Raw genomic sequence first — 14,275 nt, forward strand, 5'->3', positions numbered from 1 at the left:
AAGTGACATTATGTCCTTAAAAAAAGATTATTGGACAATTGTCCAGAATTATAAAAATTAGGGACGCCTTAATTAGGAAACTGTATCACGCCTCTCCATTGTTTGTCTGGTATTGCAGCTTGACATTAATGAAGTGAATGGGGAAGAGCTGCAATACCACACACAACCTGAACACTGGTGTGGCGCTGTTTATGGAGGAAAGCAGCAGTGTTTTTTTATATATGATGCTGTTAAACCCTTTTGGTCATTTCATAGTTAAATCTTGTTTAGATACGAGTATTACGTACATAGGGACCTTATTATAGTAGTTACAGGTGCATCTCACAAAATTAGAATATCATCAAAAAGTTAATTTATTTCAGTTCTTAAATACAAAAAGTGAATCTCATATATTCTATAGAGTCATTACAAATGGTGATCTATTTCACGTTTTAATTTCTGTTAACCCCTTCACCCCCGGAGCTTTTTTTGTTTTTCGCTCCCCTCCTTCCCAGAGCCATAACTTTTTTATTTTTCCGTCAATATGGCCATGTGGGGCTTATTTTTTGCGGGACGAGATGTACTTTTGAACGATACCATTGGTTTTACCATGCTGTGTAACAGAAAACGGGAAAAAAATTCCAAGTGTGATGAAATTGCAAAAAAAGTGCAATCTCACACTTGTTTTTTGATTGGCTATTTTGCTAGGTTCACCAAATGCTAAAACTGACCTGCAATTATGATTCTCCAGGTCATTACGAGTTCATAGATATCTAACATGTCTAGGTTATTTTTTATCTAAGTGGTGAAAAAAAATTCCAAATTTTGCGGGAAAAAAAAAAAAATAAAAAAAAAATTGTGCGATTTTTCCGATACCTGTAGCGTCTCCAATTTTCATGATCTGGGGTCAGGTGAGGGCTTATTTTTTGCGTGCCAAGCTGGCGTTTTTAAAGATACCATTTTGGTGTAGATACATTCTTTTGATCGCCCGTTATTACATTTTAATGCAATGTCGCGGCGACCAAAAAACTTAATTTTGGCGTTTTGATTTTTTTTCTCGCTACGCCATTTAGCGGTCAGGTTAATCCTTTGTTTTTATTGATAGACCGGGCGATTCTGAACGCGGCGATACCAAATATGTGTAGGTTTGATTTTTTTTTTAAATTATTTTATTTTGATTGGGGCAAAAGGGGGGTGATTTGAACGTTTATATTTTTTTTTATTTTTTTAATATTTTTAAACACTTTTTTTTCTTAATTTTGGCATGCTTCAATAGCCTCCATAGGAGGCTAGAAGCATGCACAACTCGATCGGCTCTGCTACATCAAGGTGAAATACAGATCACCTCTATGTAGCAGAAATGGTCGTGTACTTTGAACGCCGACCACAGGGTGGCGCTCAAAGCATTCGGCCATCAACAACCATAGAGGTCTCAAGGAGACCTCTGGTTGTTATGGCGATGTACTGCTGACCCCCGATCATGTGACGGGGGTCAGCAGTGCGAGCACTTCCGGCCGCGCGGCCGGGAGCGCTAGTTAAATGCCGCTGTCAGCGCTTGACAATGGCATTTAACTAGTTAATTGGCGCGGGCGGATCGCGATTCCGCTCGCGCTCATTGCGCGCACATGTCAGCTGTACAAAACAGCTGACATGTCGCAGCTTTAAGGTGGGCTCCGCGCCGGAGCCCACCTTAAAGCAGGGGATCTGCCAGCTGACGTACTATTCCGTCAGCTGGCAGAAAGGGGTTAATGTTGATGATTATGGCTTACAGCCAATGAAAACTCAAAAGTCATTATCTCAGTAAATTAGAATACTTTATAACATCAGGTTGAAAAATTATTTTAAAATAGGAAATGTTGGCCGACTGAAATGTATGTTCAGTAAATGCGCTCAATACTTGGTCTGGGCTCCTTTTGCATCAATTATTGCATCAATGCGGCGTGGCATGGAGGCGATCAGCCTGTGGTGCTGCTGAGGGGTTATGGAAGCCCAGGTTGCTTTGATAGCAGCCTTCAGCTCGTCTGCATTATTGGGTCTGGTGTCTCATCTTCTTCTTGACAATAATCCATAGACTATGGGGTTAAGGTCAGGAGAGTTTGCTGCCAATCAAGCCCGGTGATACTGTTGTTTTTACACCAGGTATTGGTATTTTGGCAGTGTGGACAGGTGCCAAGTCCTGCTGGAGAATGAAATTTCCATCTCCAAAAAGCTTGTTGGCAGAGGGAAGCATGAAGTGCTCTAATATTTCCTGGTAGACGGCTGCGCTGACTTTGGTCTTGATAAAACCCAGTGGACCTACACCAGCAGATGACATGGCTCCCCAAACCATCACTGATTGTGGAAACTTCACACTAGACCTTGATAATCAAGGTCCCAGAGTCTGGAGGAAGAGTGGCGAGGCCACAACCCAAGCTGCTGGCGGTCTAGCATGGTTTGAGCATGGTTTGCCTGATCTCCCCATAGCGCTTTCTTACCTTTTCTCTGTACAGGTGCAGTCGGAGGGGTTTGCGCTCTTGCTAACATCCTTGGTCCTCAGCTATGTGACCTGGAGCGTCTGTGTGTCACTGGTCAGTGGCAGGAGGCAAGGAAGCTGCAGCATCGACTAATTGAACCGAATGGCGCTGTAAGTGTTTTATATTTCACGTGCAGAATTTATAGTATGGCTACATTCTCCTGTGCGCCGGATGTCCATCTACACATGAAAATTCACAAGCGTCACCTATATTTTATATTGCCCCATTTCATGGGGTGTTGTATGAGACTATGATACTCTGTTTTCTGTCTAGCCATGGGTCCTTGGACAGTGGCCTTATGGTTAGGTCTGTATCTGATGCAAAGTGTGACCGATAATGTAGCACATGTCATTTGCAGTTTTTGTCAATGTTACGACTATGAAGTCTAGTGTGATAGTTTCTTAAAGGAGCAGCGCTAATTAAATTTCCGTATTGCTCCATATTTATGAAAGGGCTTTTATAAGAATGTAATATAGACACTCTATCCTCAGGGTAGGCAATCACTATGTGATCGGTGGGGGTCAGTCCTATCAGAATGAACCGCATGTAAGGCAGCCTGTTAGGATAGACCATCAATCGTTAAGGATAGCCCTATGAAATTACAGGCACTAAGTGGAGAAACCCCTTTTTTTACCTTTTAGTATAGAATTAATTTTGCCATAATTAATAAATGCTTTGTAGCCTCTTCGGACTTCCCCTCGTGGATGTCATCTCTCGCACACATTCTCAGCACTTGTCTGCTGCTTGGTAAGAAAATACCGGACAGAACTTATAGAACCCGGCCGGAGCCCTGCTGGCCGCACAGTTGCCACTTCTATAAGTAATGGATGTGCAGCTGTCATACTGGCAGCCGTCTACGTAACGTAAATTACCCAATGTTTTCTTCAGGAACCGTTCAGACCGCCGGCCAGAGCCTCCGAGTCTGCGGAAAGGAGGAACCGATGTCCATCCAATAGTATAAAATCCAAACTGTAACTGCTCCTATATCACTGCCCATCATTGCTGGTTACTGTGTCTTCTATTTCTTTTGGGTTTCTATTACATTCTCAGAATAGTGAGTGCAGCTCTGGAGTATAATACAGGATGTAACTCAGGATTAGTAATGTAATGTATGTACACAATGACTGCACCAGCAGAATAGTGAGTGCAGCTCTGGAGTATAATACAGGATGTAACTCAGGATTAGTAATGTAATGTATGTACACAATGACTGCACCAGCAGAATAGTGAGTGCAGCTCTGGAGTATAATACAGGATGTAACTCAGGATCAGTAATGTAATGTATGTACACAGTGACTGCACCAGCAGAATAGTGAGTGCAGCTCTGGAGTATAATACAGGATGTAACTCAGGATCAGTAATGTAATGTATGTACACAGTGACTGCACCAGCAGAATCGTGAGTGCAGCTCTGGAGTATAATACAGGATGTAACTCAGGATCAGTAATGTAATGTATGTACACAGTGACTGCACCAGCAGAATAGTGAGTGCAGCTCTGGAGTATAATACAGGATATAACTCAGGATCAGTAATGTAATGTATGTACACAGTAACTGCACCAGCAGAATAGTGAGTGCAGCTCTGGGGTATAATACAGGAGGTAACTCAGGATCAGTAATGTATATACACAGTGACTGCACCAGCAGAATAGTGAGTGCAGCTCTGGAGTATAATAAAGGATATAACTCGGTATTAGTAATGTAATGTATGTACACAGTGACTGCACCAGCAGAATAGTGAGTGCAGCTCTGGAGTATAATACAGGATGTAACTCAGGATTAGTAATGTAATGTATGTACACAGTGACTGCACCAGCAGAATAGTGAGTGCAGCTCTGGAGTATAATACAGGATATAACTCGGGATCAGTAATGTAATGTATGTACACAGTGACTGCACCAGCAGAATAGTGAGTGCAGCTCTGGAGTATAATAAAGGATATAACTCGGGATCAGTAATGTAATGTATGTACACAGTGACTGCACCAGCAGAATAGTGAGTGCAGCTCTGGAGTATAATAAAGGATGTAACTCAGGATCAGTAATGTAATGTATGTACACAGTGACTGCACCAGCAGAATAGTGAGTGCAGCTCTGGGGTATAATACAGGATGTAACTCAGGATCAGTAATGTAATGTATGTACACAGTGACTGCACCAGCAGAATAGTGAGTGCAGCTCTGGAGTATAATACAGGATGTAACTCAGGATCAGTAATGTAATGTATGTACATAGTGACTGCACCAGCAGAATAGTGAGTGCAGCTCTGGGGTATAATACAGGATGTAACTCAGGATCAGTAATGTATGTACACAGTGACTGCACCAGCAGAATAGTGAGTGCAGCTCTGGAGTATAATACAGGATGTAACTCAGGATTAGTAATGTATGTACACAGTGACTGCACCAGCAGAATAGTGAGTGCAGCTCTGGGGTATAATACAGGATGTAACTCAGGATTAGTAATGTATGTACACAGTGACTGCACCAGCAGAATAGTAAGTGCAGCTCTGGAGTATAATACAGGATGTAACTCAGGATCAGTAATGTAATGTATGTACACAGTGACTGCACCAGCAGACTAGTGAGTGCAGCTCTGGGGTATAATACAGGATGTAACTCAGGATCAGTAATGTAATGTATGTACACAGTGACTGCACCAGCAGAATAGTGAGTGCAGCTCTGGAGTATAATACAGAGGTAACTCAGGATGAGTAAAGTAATGTATGTACACAGTGACTGCACCAGCAGAATAGTGAGTGCAGCTCTGGAGTATAATACAGGATGTAACTCAGGATCAGTAATGCAATGTATGTACACAGTGACTGCACCAGCAGAATAGTGAGTGCAGCTCTGGAGTATAATACAGAGGTAACTCAGGATCAGTAATGTAATGTATGTACACAGCGACTGCACCAGCAGAATAGTGAGTGCAGCTCTGGAGTATAATACAGGATGTAACTCCGGATCAGTAATGCAATGTATGTACACAGTGACTGCACCAGCAGAATAGTGAGTGCAGCTCTGGAGTATAATACAGGATGTAACTCAAGATCAGTAATGTAATGTATGTACACAGTGACTGCACCAGCAGAATAGTGAGTGCAGCTCTGGAGTATAATACAGAGGTAACTCAGGATCAGTAATGTAATGTATGTACACAGTGACTGCACCAGCAGAATAGTGAGTGCAGCTCTGGAGTATAATACAGAGGTAACTCAGGATCAGTAATGTAATGTATGTACACAGTGACTGCACCAGCAGAATAGTGAGTGCAGCTCTGGAGTATAATACAGGATGTAACTCAAGATCAGTAATGTAATGTATGTACACAGCGACTGCACCAGCAGAATAGTGAGTGCAGCTCTGGAGTATAATACAGGATGTAACTCCGGATCAGTAATGCAATGTATGTACACAGTGACTGCACCAGCAGAATAGTGAGTGCAGCTCTGGAGTATAATACAGGATGTAACTCAAGATCAGTAATGTAATGTATGTACACAGTGAATGCACCAGCAGAATAGTGAGTGCAGCTCTGGAGTATAATACAGGAGGTAACTCAGGATCAGTAATGTAATGTATGTACACAGTGACTGCACCAGCAGAATAGTGAGTGCAGCTCTGGAGTATAATACAGGAGGTAACTCAGGATCAGTAATGTAATGTATGTACACAGTGACTGCACCAGCAGAATAGTGAGTGCCGCTCTGGAGTATAATATAGGATGTAACTCAGGATCAGTAATGTAATGTATGTACACAGTGACTGCACCAGCAGAATAGTAAGTGCAGCTCTGGAGTATAATACAGGATGTAACTCAGGATTAGTAATGTATGTACACAGTGACTGCACCAGCAGAATTGTGAGTGCAGCTCTGGGGTATAATACAGGATGTAACTCAGGATTAGTAATGTATGTACACAGTGACTGCACCAGCAGAATAGTGAGTGCAGCTCTGGAGTATAATACAGGATGTAACTCAGGATCAGTAATGTAATGTATGTACACAGTGACTGCACCAGCAGACTAGTGAGTGCAGCTCTGGGGTATAATACAGGATGTAACTCAGGATCAGTAATGTAATGTATGTACACAGTGACTGCACCAGCAGAATAGTGAGTGCAGCTCTGGAGTATAATACAGGATGTAACTCAGGATCAGTAATGTAATGTATGTACACAGTGACTGCACCAGCAGAATAGTGAGTGCAGCTCTGGAGTATAATACAGGAGGTAACTCAGGATCAGTAATGTAATGTATGTACACAGTGACTGCACCAGCAGAATAGTGAGTGCAGCTCTGGAGTATAATACAGGAGGTAACTCAGGATCAGTAATGTAATGTATGTACACAGTGACTGCACCAGCAGAATAGTGAGTGCCGCTCTGGAGTATAATATAGGATGTAACTCAGGATCAGTAATGTAATGTATGTACACAGTGACTGCACTGGCAGAACTTTAAGCCTTTGGTGTTCTGTGCACACATCATAAATAGACTTACCAGGAAATAGATGACAACCTGATGTGATTATTTAGGGAACAACCACTCCAGACTAAGAAAAAGTGATCTGAATTTTATATACAGATTTATATTGGATTTTGCAGGGGATTTGCCTCGGATTTCACCATTTGCAGTCTATGGTGAAATCTGTATAAAATTCTGCAGCATAAATCGTCATGCTGTAGATATACAATCTGCACCGCACGTGATCCTGCTGACAGATTTATCTACCATGCCCCTCATACCACATTCATATGTGATCGCTGTTCTCTTATGTAGCTGAGAAGCCCCCGAAAGATCAGGCCCCTGTTTACATCTCGGCCATTCCCTTATTTTAATGCTCACTTGTAGTACCGTACTTCATCTCTAGTGGCCACTGCAGGAAAAATGAGCAGCTTGTGTCATCCCCCGTTGTTTGCCAGGAGTTTCTAAAGTTCTAGTGAGGGCGAAGTTGTCTGTGGAGAGATGAATTCAATTAACCAACTTTATTTTCAATATTAAACTTGGATAAACTTTTTTTATAGTAATGAATTTCACTTAAAATATGTGTAACATAACCCGGCGCCCCTATTTCCATGTACGGCAGTGAAGTTGTACATTAGTATTTGACCATGTAAGCTCAGCTGTCACCATGTCATTAGCTGTTGTTGGACATGGCGGGGGTCTATTATTTTGCACCCGGCGCACTCCCATTGGTATGAGCGGAGAATGGACGTGATGTTCCCTCCACAAACCTCGAGCTCAGATCCCTCGATCATAAGTCGTTGCCAGCATTGTTCTTTCCTATTTTTAGGAAATGACTGAACGTAATTAAATGAAGTTACGTGACCCTATAGAAGGTCAGCCACATAATGGACGGCTCACAGTCAGTTTCTTAGCACATGACACTACAGGGACATATATTAGAGGTGCACTCGCCTTTTACACCGGACCTTTCAAAGGATTTTTTTTTAATTTAAACTGAGTATCTCCACCGATTACCATTGTTCTGAAAAAAAAAAAAGTTAACCTGGAAAATCCTGTTAAACTTTACCAGATTTGTGGTTAAGACCAAAATAGTAATTTTTTTCCCTAATGTTTCGCCTTTATTTGTGTCTTCAGGTGACACGCAGATTTGGGATTCCAGGCATGAAGCAGGCCATGGAGTGGTTTGGATATCATGGAGGCCGGTGCCGTTCGCCCCTTGTACCCCTGACTGAGCAGGAGGTGAAGGAGCTGAGGGAAGTTTTTACTAATAATGGATGGCTATAGTTACTCCATAAATCAAGAAATGGAAACAGAAACTTTACACAGAAAAATTCATAAAATAAAAGTGCTGGTAAAATAAAACTTTACACTATGTTTTTATTATCTCCTTTAGACTTCATTTTAGATTGTTTTATACCACAGATTCGACTCATTGTCACAATTTGAAAGGGATAAGTCTGTGGTATAAAGGGTGTGAAATCTGTGGTGGGTCCAAACTTTTTTGACCTTTATGCATCGTAGTTTCATGTTAGATCTTAGGTCCTGCAGAAAGTAGATGAGAAGCCGTCGCTACTGGTTTATAACCGCCCAAATAAAAACCTGCATACGGCCTCATTCACACGTCCGATTTTTCTACATAGGAGAAAAACGGATCGGTTACCCTGATCAGAGTGGTACGAGGGTCATCAGATTTTCTTGTATGTGGCGAAATAAAAAAAATAAAAAACTGTCTCCACCTTCTCCATTTTGACAGTCTGTGAAAATCAGAACCCACACTCTAATGTTATCCGAGTGCGGTCCAATTTGCTTTACTGACCCATTGACTTGCATTGTCAATTTTGAACCTTCCCTTGGAACAGAATCGAACATGTCTCTGCAATTTTCACTGACATATGAATGGCCCCATGGACTATCTCAGGTGCGAGTGCTATCCATGAAAATCATGGATAGCGCTTGTACTCAAAAATCAGATGTCTGAATGAGCCCTAACACTTTGCTTTACTGTCACGAGTGTGTCACGTCCTCCTGGGAGATCTGGGGTTAGACGATCATTACGTACTGTGAATCAAAGGTCTTCCATTTAGCTTGTGTGTTTATTAAAATGGACATCGTTTCCTTTGGCGCTGAAGAGGTTAACGACTCTTTGTATGCTGGTTAGAGACATGCAGCTCCATCTCACAGCTGCTCATTTCCTCCCTCTATAAAACCTGGCCAGACCTTCTCATCCTTGCCTGTGAAAGTTTACTTCCTGGCTTGCTGAAGTTGGAGTTTGTAGTTGCTGCTGGAGATTGTTGTCTGCTGTTTTGGGGTTTATTCTTTCTCCATTGTCGTATTCCCATTTGGTTTGTACCTTGCTATCCTTCCCTATATTCCTCTCTACTTTTTGGTATTTTTGTATTTTAGTTGCTTTTTGTTATCCCTGTTTGTCTTACGTGTTTATACACTAACATATCTGTCCCAGGCCTCCTGGTGGAGGGGACAACTTAGGCATATCAGAAGCATAGTAAGATCGGAGACTCGGGATTCTAGCATCAAGAGTACCTCCGGAACAGGGATAGTTAGTGTCTCAGTTCCATGGACAGTTTGAAGCTCTCCTTCCTTACCGAAGACCATCACAGCATGACATTTACTTTTGAGTAGGGTGTTGTGTAGACCAGTACTTGGTGATCCTTCTTGGTTGCATTATCCTTAGAGTGTGAGACCAGTACCTTAGTTACTGGAGGGGCAGAATTGGGAGTGGACGCCCAGGTCCCTTGCGAACTCCTTGGTGAGCGCCATTCTCAACTACATACACTTAAACCCTGGGATGGTAAAGCAATGAGCCATGGGCCACTCTCCATCTTGAAGGCCTCTGGTCGCTTTATGCCTTTGGCTTTCTTTCAGGAAGGTGGTAACACCCACAGGACATCAGTGTCCCAGTGCAGCCGGCATGAGGTCAACGCATTGCTCCGGATGCTAAGAGAAGGCAAAAACTTGCCTATCCGGCTCAGTGGTGACTGGAATGATTTTTTTCTGGGCCTTATATTTTGAGGGTCACTAACGTGACATTATTACTGGTTAAGGGGCCCTCGTTGGGAATAATTACTTTTTAGGGCTAATTAAGGACTATTATTATTATTTGGGGAAATTAGGGGACATTATTACTTTTTGCTGGGCAGTCAGGACAATATAACTTGATAAAGGGGCACTTAAGGGGCATTATTACTTTTAGGGTCGGCTTTTATGAGGTATTATGACATTAAAGAAGTGCTCACGGCATTATTAATTTATAGGGTACTTATGGTATTATTGCTTTATGAGGGGACTCTCGGGGGATTATAACCATTAATGGGGCACGTATGGGTCTTCATTGTTGTCTATGGGGCACAAAAAGATATTTACAATTTAGGGCACCACAAAACACAGCCGGGGCAGCAAAATGCACAGCAGGATGGAGAATTTATGTAGGTTGAGAATAGGTAGAGACGGTATTAGAAATGTGAGACATCAAATGTGTCTGGGATGCAAACTCTGCAGGTGAGTCGCTGCTTGAAGTCGTCTTCATGACGGTCTGGGCCAGATGGCAAAGATGGTGAGTCACAATACATCTGGACTGTTTTCTCTTACATGGTCTGCAGAACTAGGATCTACCAATATTTGGTCAGTGATTTTTATTCATTTACAGAATTATCGTCTGCTTAGGTGCCCACTATTATTAGGGTACACTCCTGCTTTTGTAAACATGCGTTAACTGCCTGGAGGCCCACTACAATGTGTTTTTTGTCCTGAATGCTTAGCTTCTTACTGTAATATCACTGTGTGCATTTTTCCTTGTACTGTGACATCAACATCACTGTGTGCATTATCCCTGTATTGTGACTTCACCGCTTGCATTCTCCTTGTGCTGTGACGTCGCTCTGTACATTTCCCTATTGCCCTTTGACATCACCACCTGGAATATCATTGTACGATGACATCACCGAGTGCAATTTTCAACAACTGTGACAACACCGTGTGCATTTTCTTTGTACCGTGACATCGCCGTGTGCATTCTCCTTGTACCGTGACATCGCCACTTGCATTCTCCTTGTACCGTGACATTGCCACGCGTATTCTCTTGGTACCGTGACATCGCTACGTGCATTCTTCTTGTACCGTGACATTGCCACGTGCATTCTCCTGGTACCGTGACATCACCGTGTGCATTCTCCTGGTACCGTGACATCGCCATGTGCATTCTCCTTGTACCGTGACATCGCTACGTGCATTCTCCTTGTACCGTGACATCGCTACGTGCATTCTCCTTGTACCGTGACATTGCCACTTGCATTCTCCTTGTACCGTGACATCGCTACGTGCATTCTCCTTGTACCGTGACATCGCCATGTGCATTCTCCTTGTACCGTGACATCGCCACTTGCATTCTCCTTGTACCATGACATCGCTACGTGCATTCTTCTTGTACCGTGACATTGCCACTTGCATTCTCCTGGTACCGTGACATCGCTGCATGCATTCTTCTTGTACCCTGACATCGCTGTGTGCACTATTATTAAACTATTATTTCTCATTTGACAGACCCAATTAATTATAAGCCATTCATTTTCTGAACTTGCCGCTCTGTGACCATGTAGTGGGGGGCTCTATGTTTTGCTATGGGGGCTCCACGGTTCCTTATTACACCCGTGATGGTGACGTACACAGTAATCTATCCTATACAAGAAATGCATTTATTATTGATGCAGAAAGGAGCGTCGGGGTTAGGCAAGGTCTTCAGTATTTAGTGCCATGTGTCTCTTTCGGCTACAAACTCCAATTTCGGAGAATATGAATGAAATGTGATGCAAAGTGAAGAGAAGCGTCACAGAATCCGCCGGGTGTGAGAGCATTAGCATTTCTAAATCGTGTAGCTGCCGGTATCCATTGCACATAAACTAAGGCGTAATGATTACATTACAGTACGGTGCCCTGCCACGAAATACTTCTAGAATTAGCCGTGCCCTTCTACCAATGCATACCCCGAATTATTATCCACGGGTCTGATCTCACATTAGCAGGGCATATAAACTTACTCATCATGAGATTCCCGCGGGATGATTTATGCCGTGTTTGACAGACAGGGAAGCGGCGGTGAATAAAAAAAAAGAAAAAGTGATATCCCGAGGGCTCCTTGTGCCTCATATATTATGTACACACATCATTAAAAACTGCAGTGAATGGAAATAGGAAATGGACTGGTCGGTTGCATCAGATTTTAGGCGCCATTGGGAAATGTTCTAGCAAGACATAAATGGTCGTGTCCTGCTACATATCTGGGGGGTGAGCGGCCCTGACTGTAAATGAGAAGACTAGGAGTCACCAAGGAGTTCTCGGACGATAAACATCATGGAGCTCAAAGGTGACGTGTCTACTATTCCCTTATGTGCTATTCGCAGTGCACTCTCCGTAATCTGTCTAATGGACGGCACAGCAGCTATGTCTCCACCATCGTCAGTCAGCGCTTGCTGAAAAATACGACCAACATCCCGCTGCAATGGCCAAAACTTGAGATAATTTTGTTCCCGTGCGCTTAATCCCTTAGACGCTTGGGTCTCTGCTGACCGCAGAATCTAAGGGGGTTTGATAGAGACTCCTCTTTCTGTCAGCCAAGTTGCAGCTTCCCACAGGCTTGTAGGATACCTGTCATGAGTGGATCACGTCCTCCTGGGAGATCTGGGGTTAGAAGATCACTACGTATTGTGAATCACAGTCCATTTAGCCTGTGTATTTGTTTCTGTCCCATATTAAATGGATTTGGTTTCCTTTGTTGTTGAAGAGGTTAACGACCCTTTCGATGCTGGTCAGTAACATACAGCTCTATTTCAGCTGCTTCTGATCTGGTCATTACTTCTCCCCATCAAACCTGGCCAGGCCTTCTCTGTCTTGCCAGTGAAAGTTTTGCTTCCGATCTCCTTGGAGACGATGTGCTGAATAGGAGACTGGTGTGTGCCGTTTCTGGGTGTATGCTTTCCTCAGTGTCCTATTCCCATTTGGTTGGTGCATTCCTATCCTTCCCTATATACCTCTCTACCTTTGGTGAGTGTATGTTTGTTGTTTTTTGTTATCTCTGTTTTGTCTTTGTGTCTGGTTTATGTTATGTTTCTGTCCCATGCTTCATGGAGTGACGGGACAGAGCAGAGTTTATCAGGAGCATAGTAAGGTCGGAGACTCGGGTCTCTCTACCATCGAGAGTACCCCCAGGACAGGGATAGTGTGGGTCCTCCTTTCTTACTGAAGATCGTCCCAGTGTGACATTACCATTAGGATAACAAGTAAAAGGTCTAACACCGGTGACCCACCGGGTCAGCCTTAGTTATTATATTAGGCCATACCATCCATGATGAAGTTTACAGAAAAAAAAAACCATTATAAAAAAAACAAAAATGAAGCCCCTGTACAGTTTCATTGACAGGAACATTCTGCAAAAAGGTATGACTCCTGGAATGTGCTGATGGATGAAAATAAAAAAATTACAATGTCTTAAAGATCCAAAATAGATAGGTCCATAATGGTGTTACCGCCATTGCTGGTAATGATGCAAATGATGACAGCCAAACAAAGACCAGCGGGGAGCACGAGATCGGTGACCGATTTGTCTGGTAAGTAGAAGTTCTTTTATTATATTCTTCATGTAACTTTTTTTTCTTTGTAGAACTTGGAAAACCCCTTTGCGAGGTTAAAGGAAACCTGTAAAGACAAGACCCCCAAGTCCGCTAGAACCCCCCCATTAACATTTTAAGCTGTAATCCTGCTTTCCAATTATGTCCCTGATAACCCAGACATGTGGAAAAACTTTTACCGACATCCTCGGAATTACACTGAATAGTCCTGCAGGAGTCTCTTCTTGCAGAGCAGTGCGGCCTTACATACTGCTATCATACCGCCATGGGTGTGACTTGCGTCTTCCTGACCGGCCACGTCATCTCTCTATCACAGGACCTATTGTGCATGCTCCTGCTGCTACTTCCTACTGGGCATGTGCAGTGCACCGATGAAGCTGGGGAGACTGCACCAGGCTTCATCGCACATGACTAGGAAGGACATGTGCAAGATTTCCATTGCAGAAGAGATAATGCCGCCAGGCAGGAGGATGTCATACAGTGCCGTTATATTCCCAGTTGTACCTATAGCTATTGCCAATGCTCCCTACTACAAGCTTTAAAGGGGCTGTCTGGTGAAAACAAGCTATCCCCTTATTGATTGGTGAGAATTCTACTGCGAGGACTAGCACTGATCAGCAGAACGGGGCACCTTCATCCTGCTTAGAATGGAGCGATAGTGCGCATGCTTGACTG

General features: G+C 43.1%; 1 protein-coding gene across 2 annotated transcripts in view; it reads left to right on the forward strand.

The window, feature by feature from the left end:
* HOGA1 (4-hydroxy-2-oxoglutarate aldolase 1) overlaps window positions 1-8,329 on the forward strand; it is a 33,604-nt gene extending 25,275 nt beyond the window's left edge. For both annotated transcript variants that reach the window (XM_077257041.1, XM_077257042.1), the window contains 2 exons: window positions 2,469-2,602; window positions 8,097-8,329. In XM_077257041.1, coding sequence (XP_077113156.1) covers window positions 2,469-2,602; window positions 8,097-8,246 — 284 coding nt within the window. In that variant the 3' untranslated portion in view covers window positions 8,247-8,329. The remainder of the gene's footprint in view (window positions 1-2,468; window positions 2,603-8,096) is intronic.
* The last annotated feature ends 5,946 nt before the right edge of the window (window positions 8,330-14,275 follow it).

This window comes from Ranitomeya variabilis, chromosome 4 (assembly GCF_051348905.1).
Source record: "Ranitomeya variabilis isolate aRanVar5 chromosome 4, aRanVar5.hap1, whole genome shotgun sequence".
In the NCBI taxonomy this organism is placed as follows: domain Eukaryota; kingdom Metazoa; phylum Chordata; class Amphibia; order Anura; family Dendrobatidae; genus Ranitomeya; species Ranitomeya variabilis.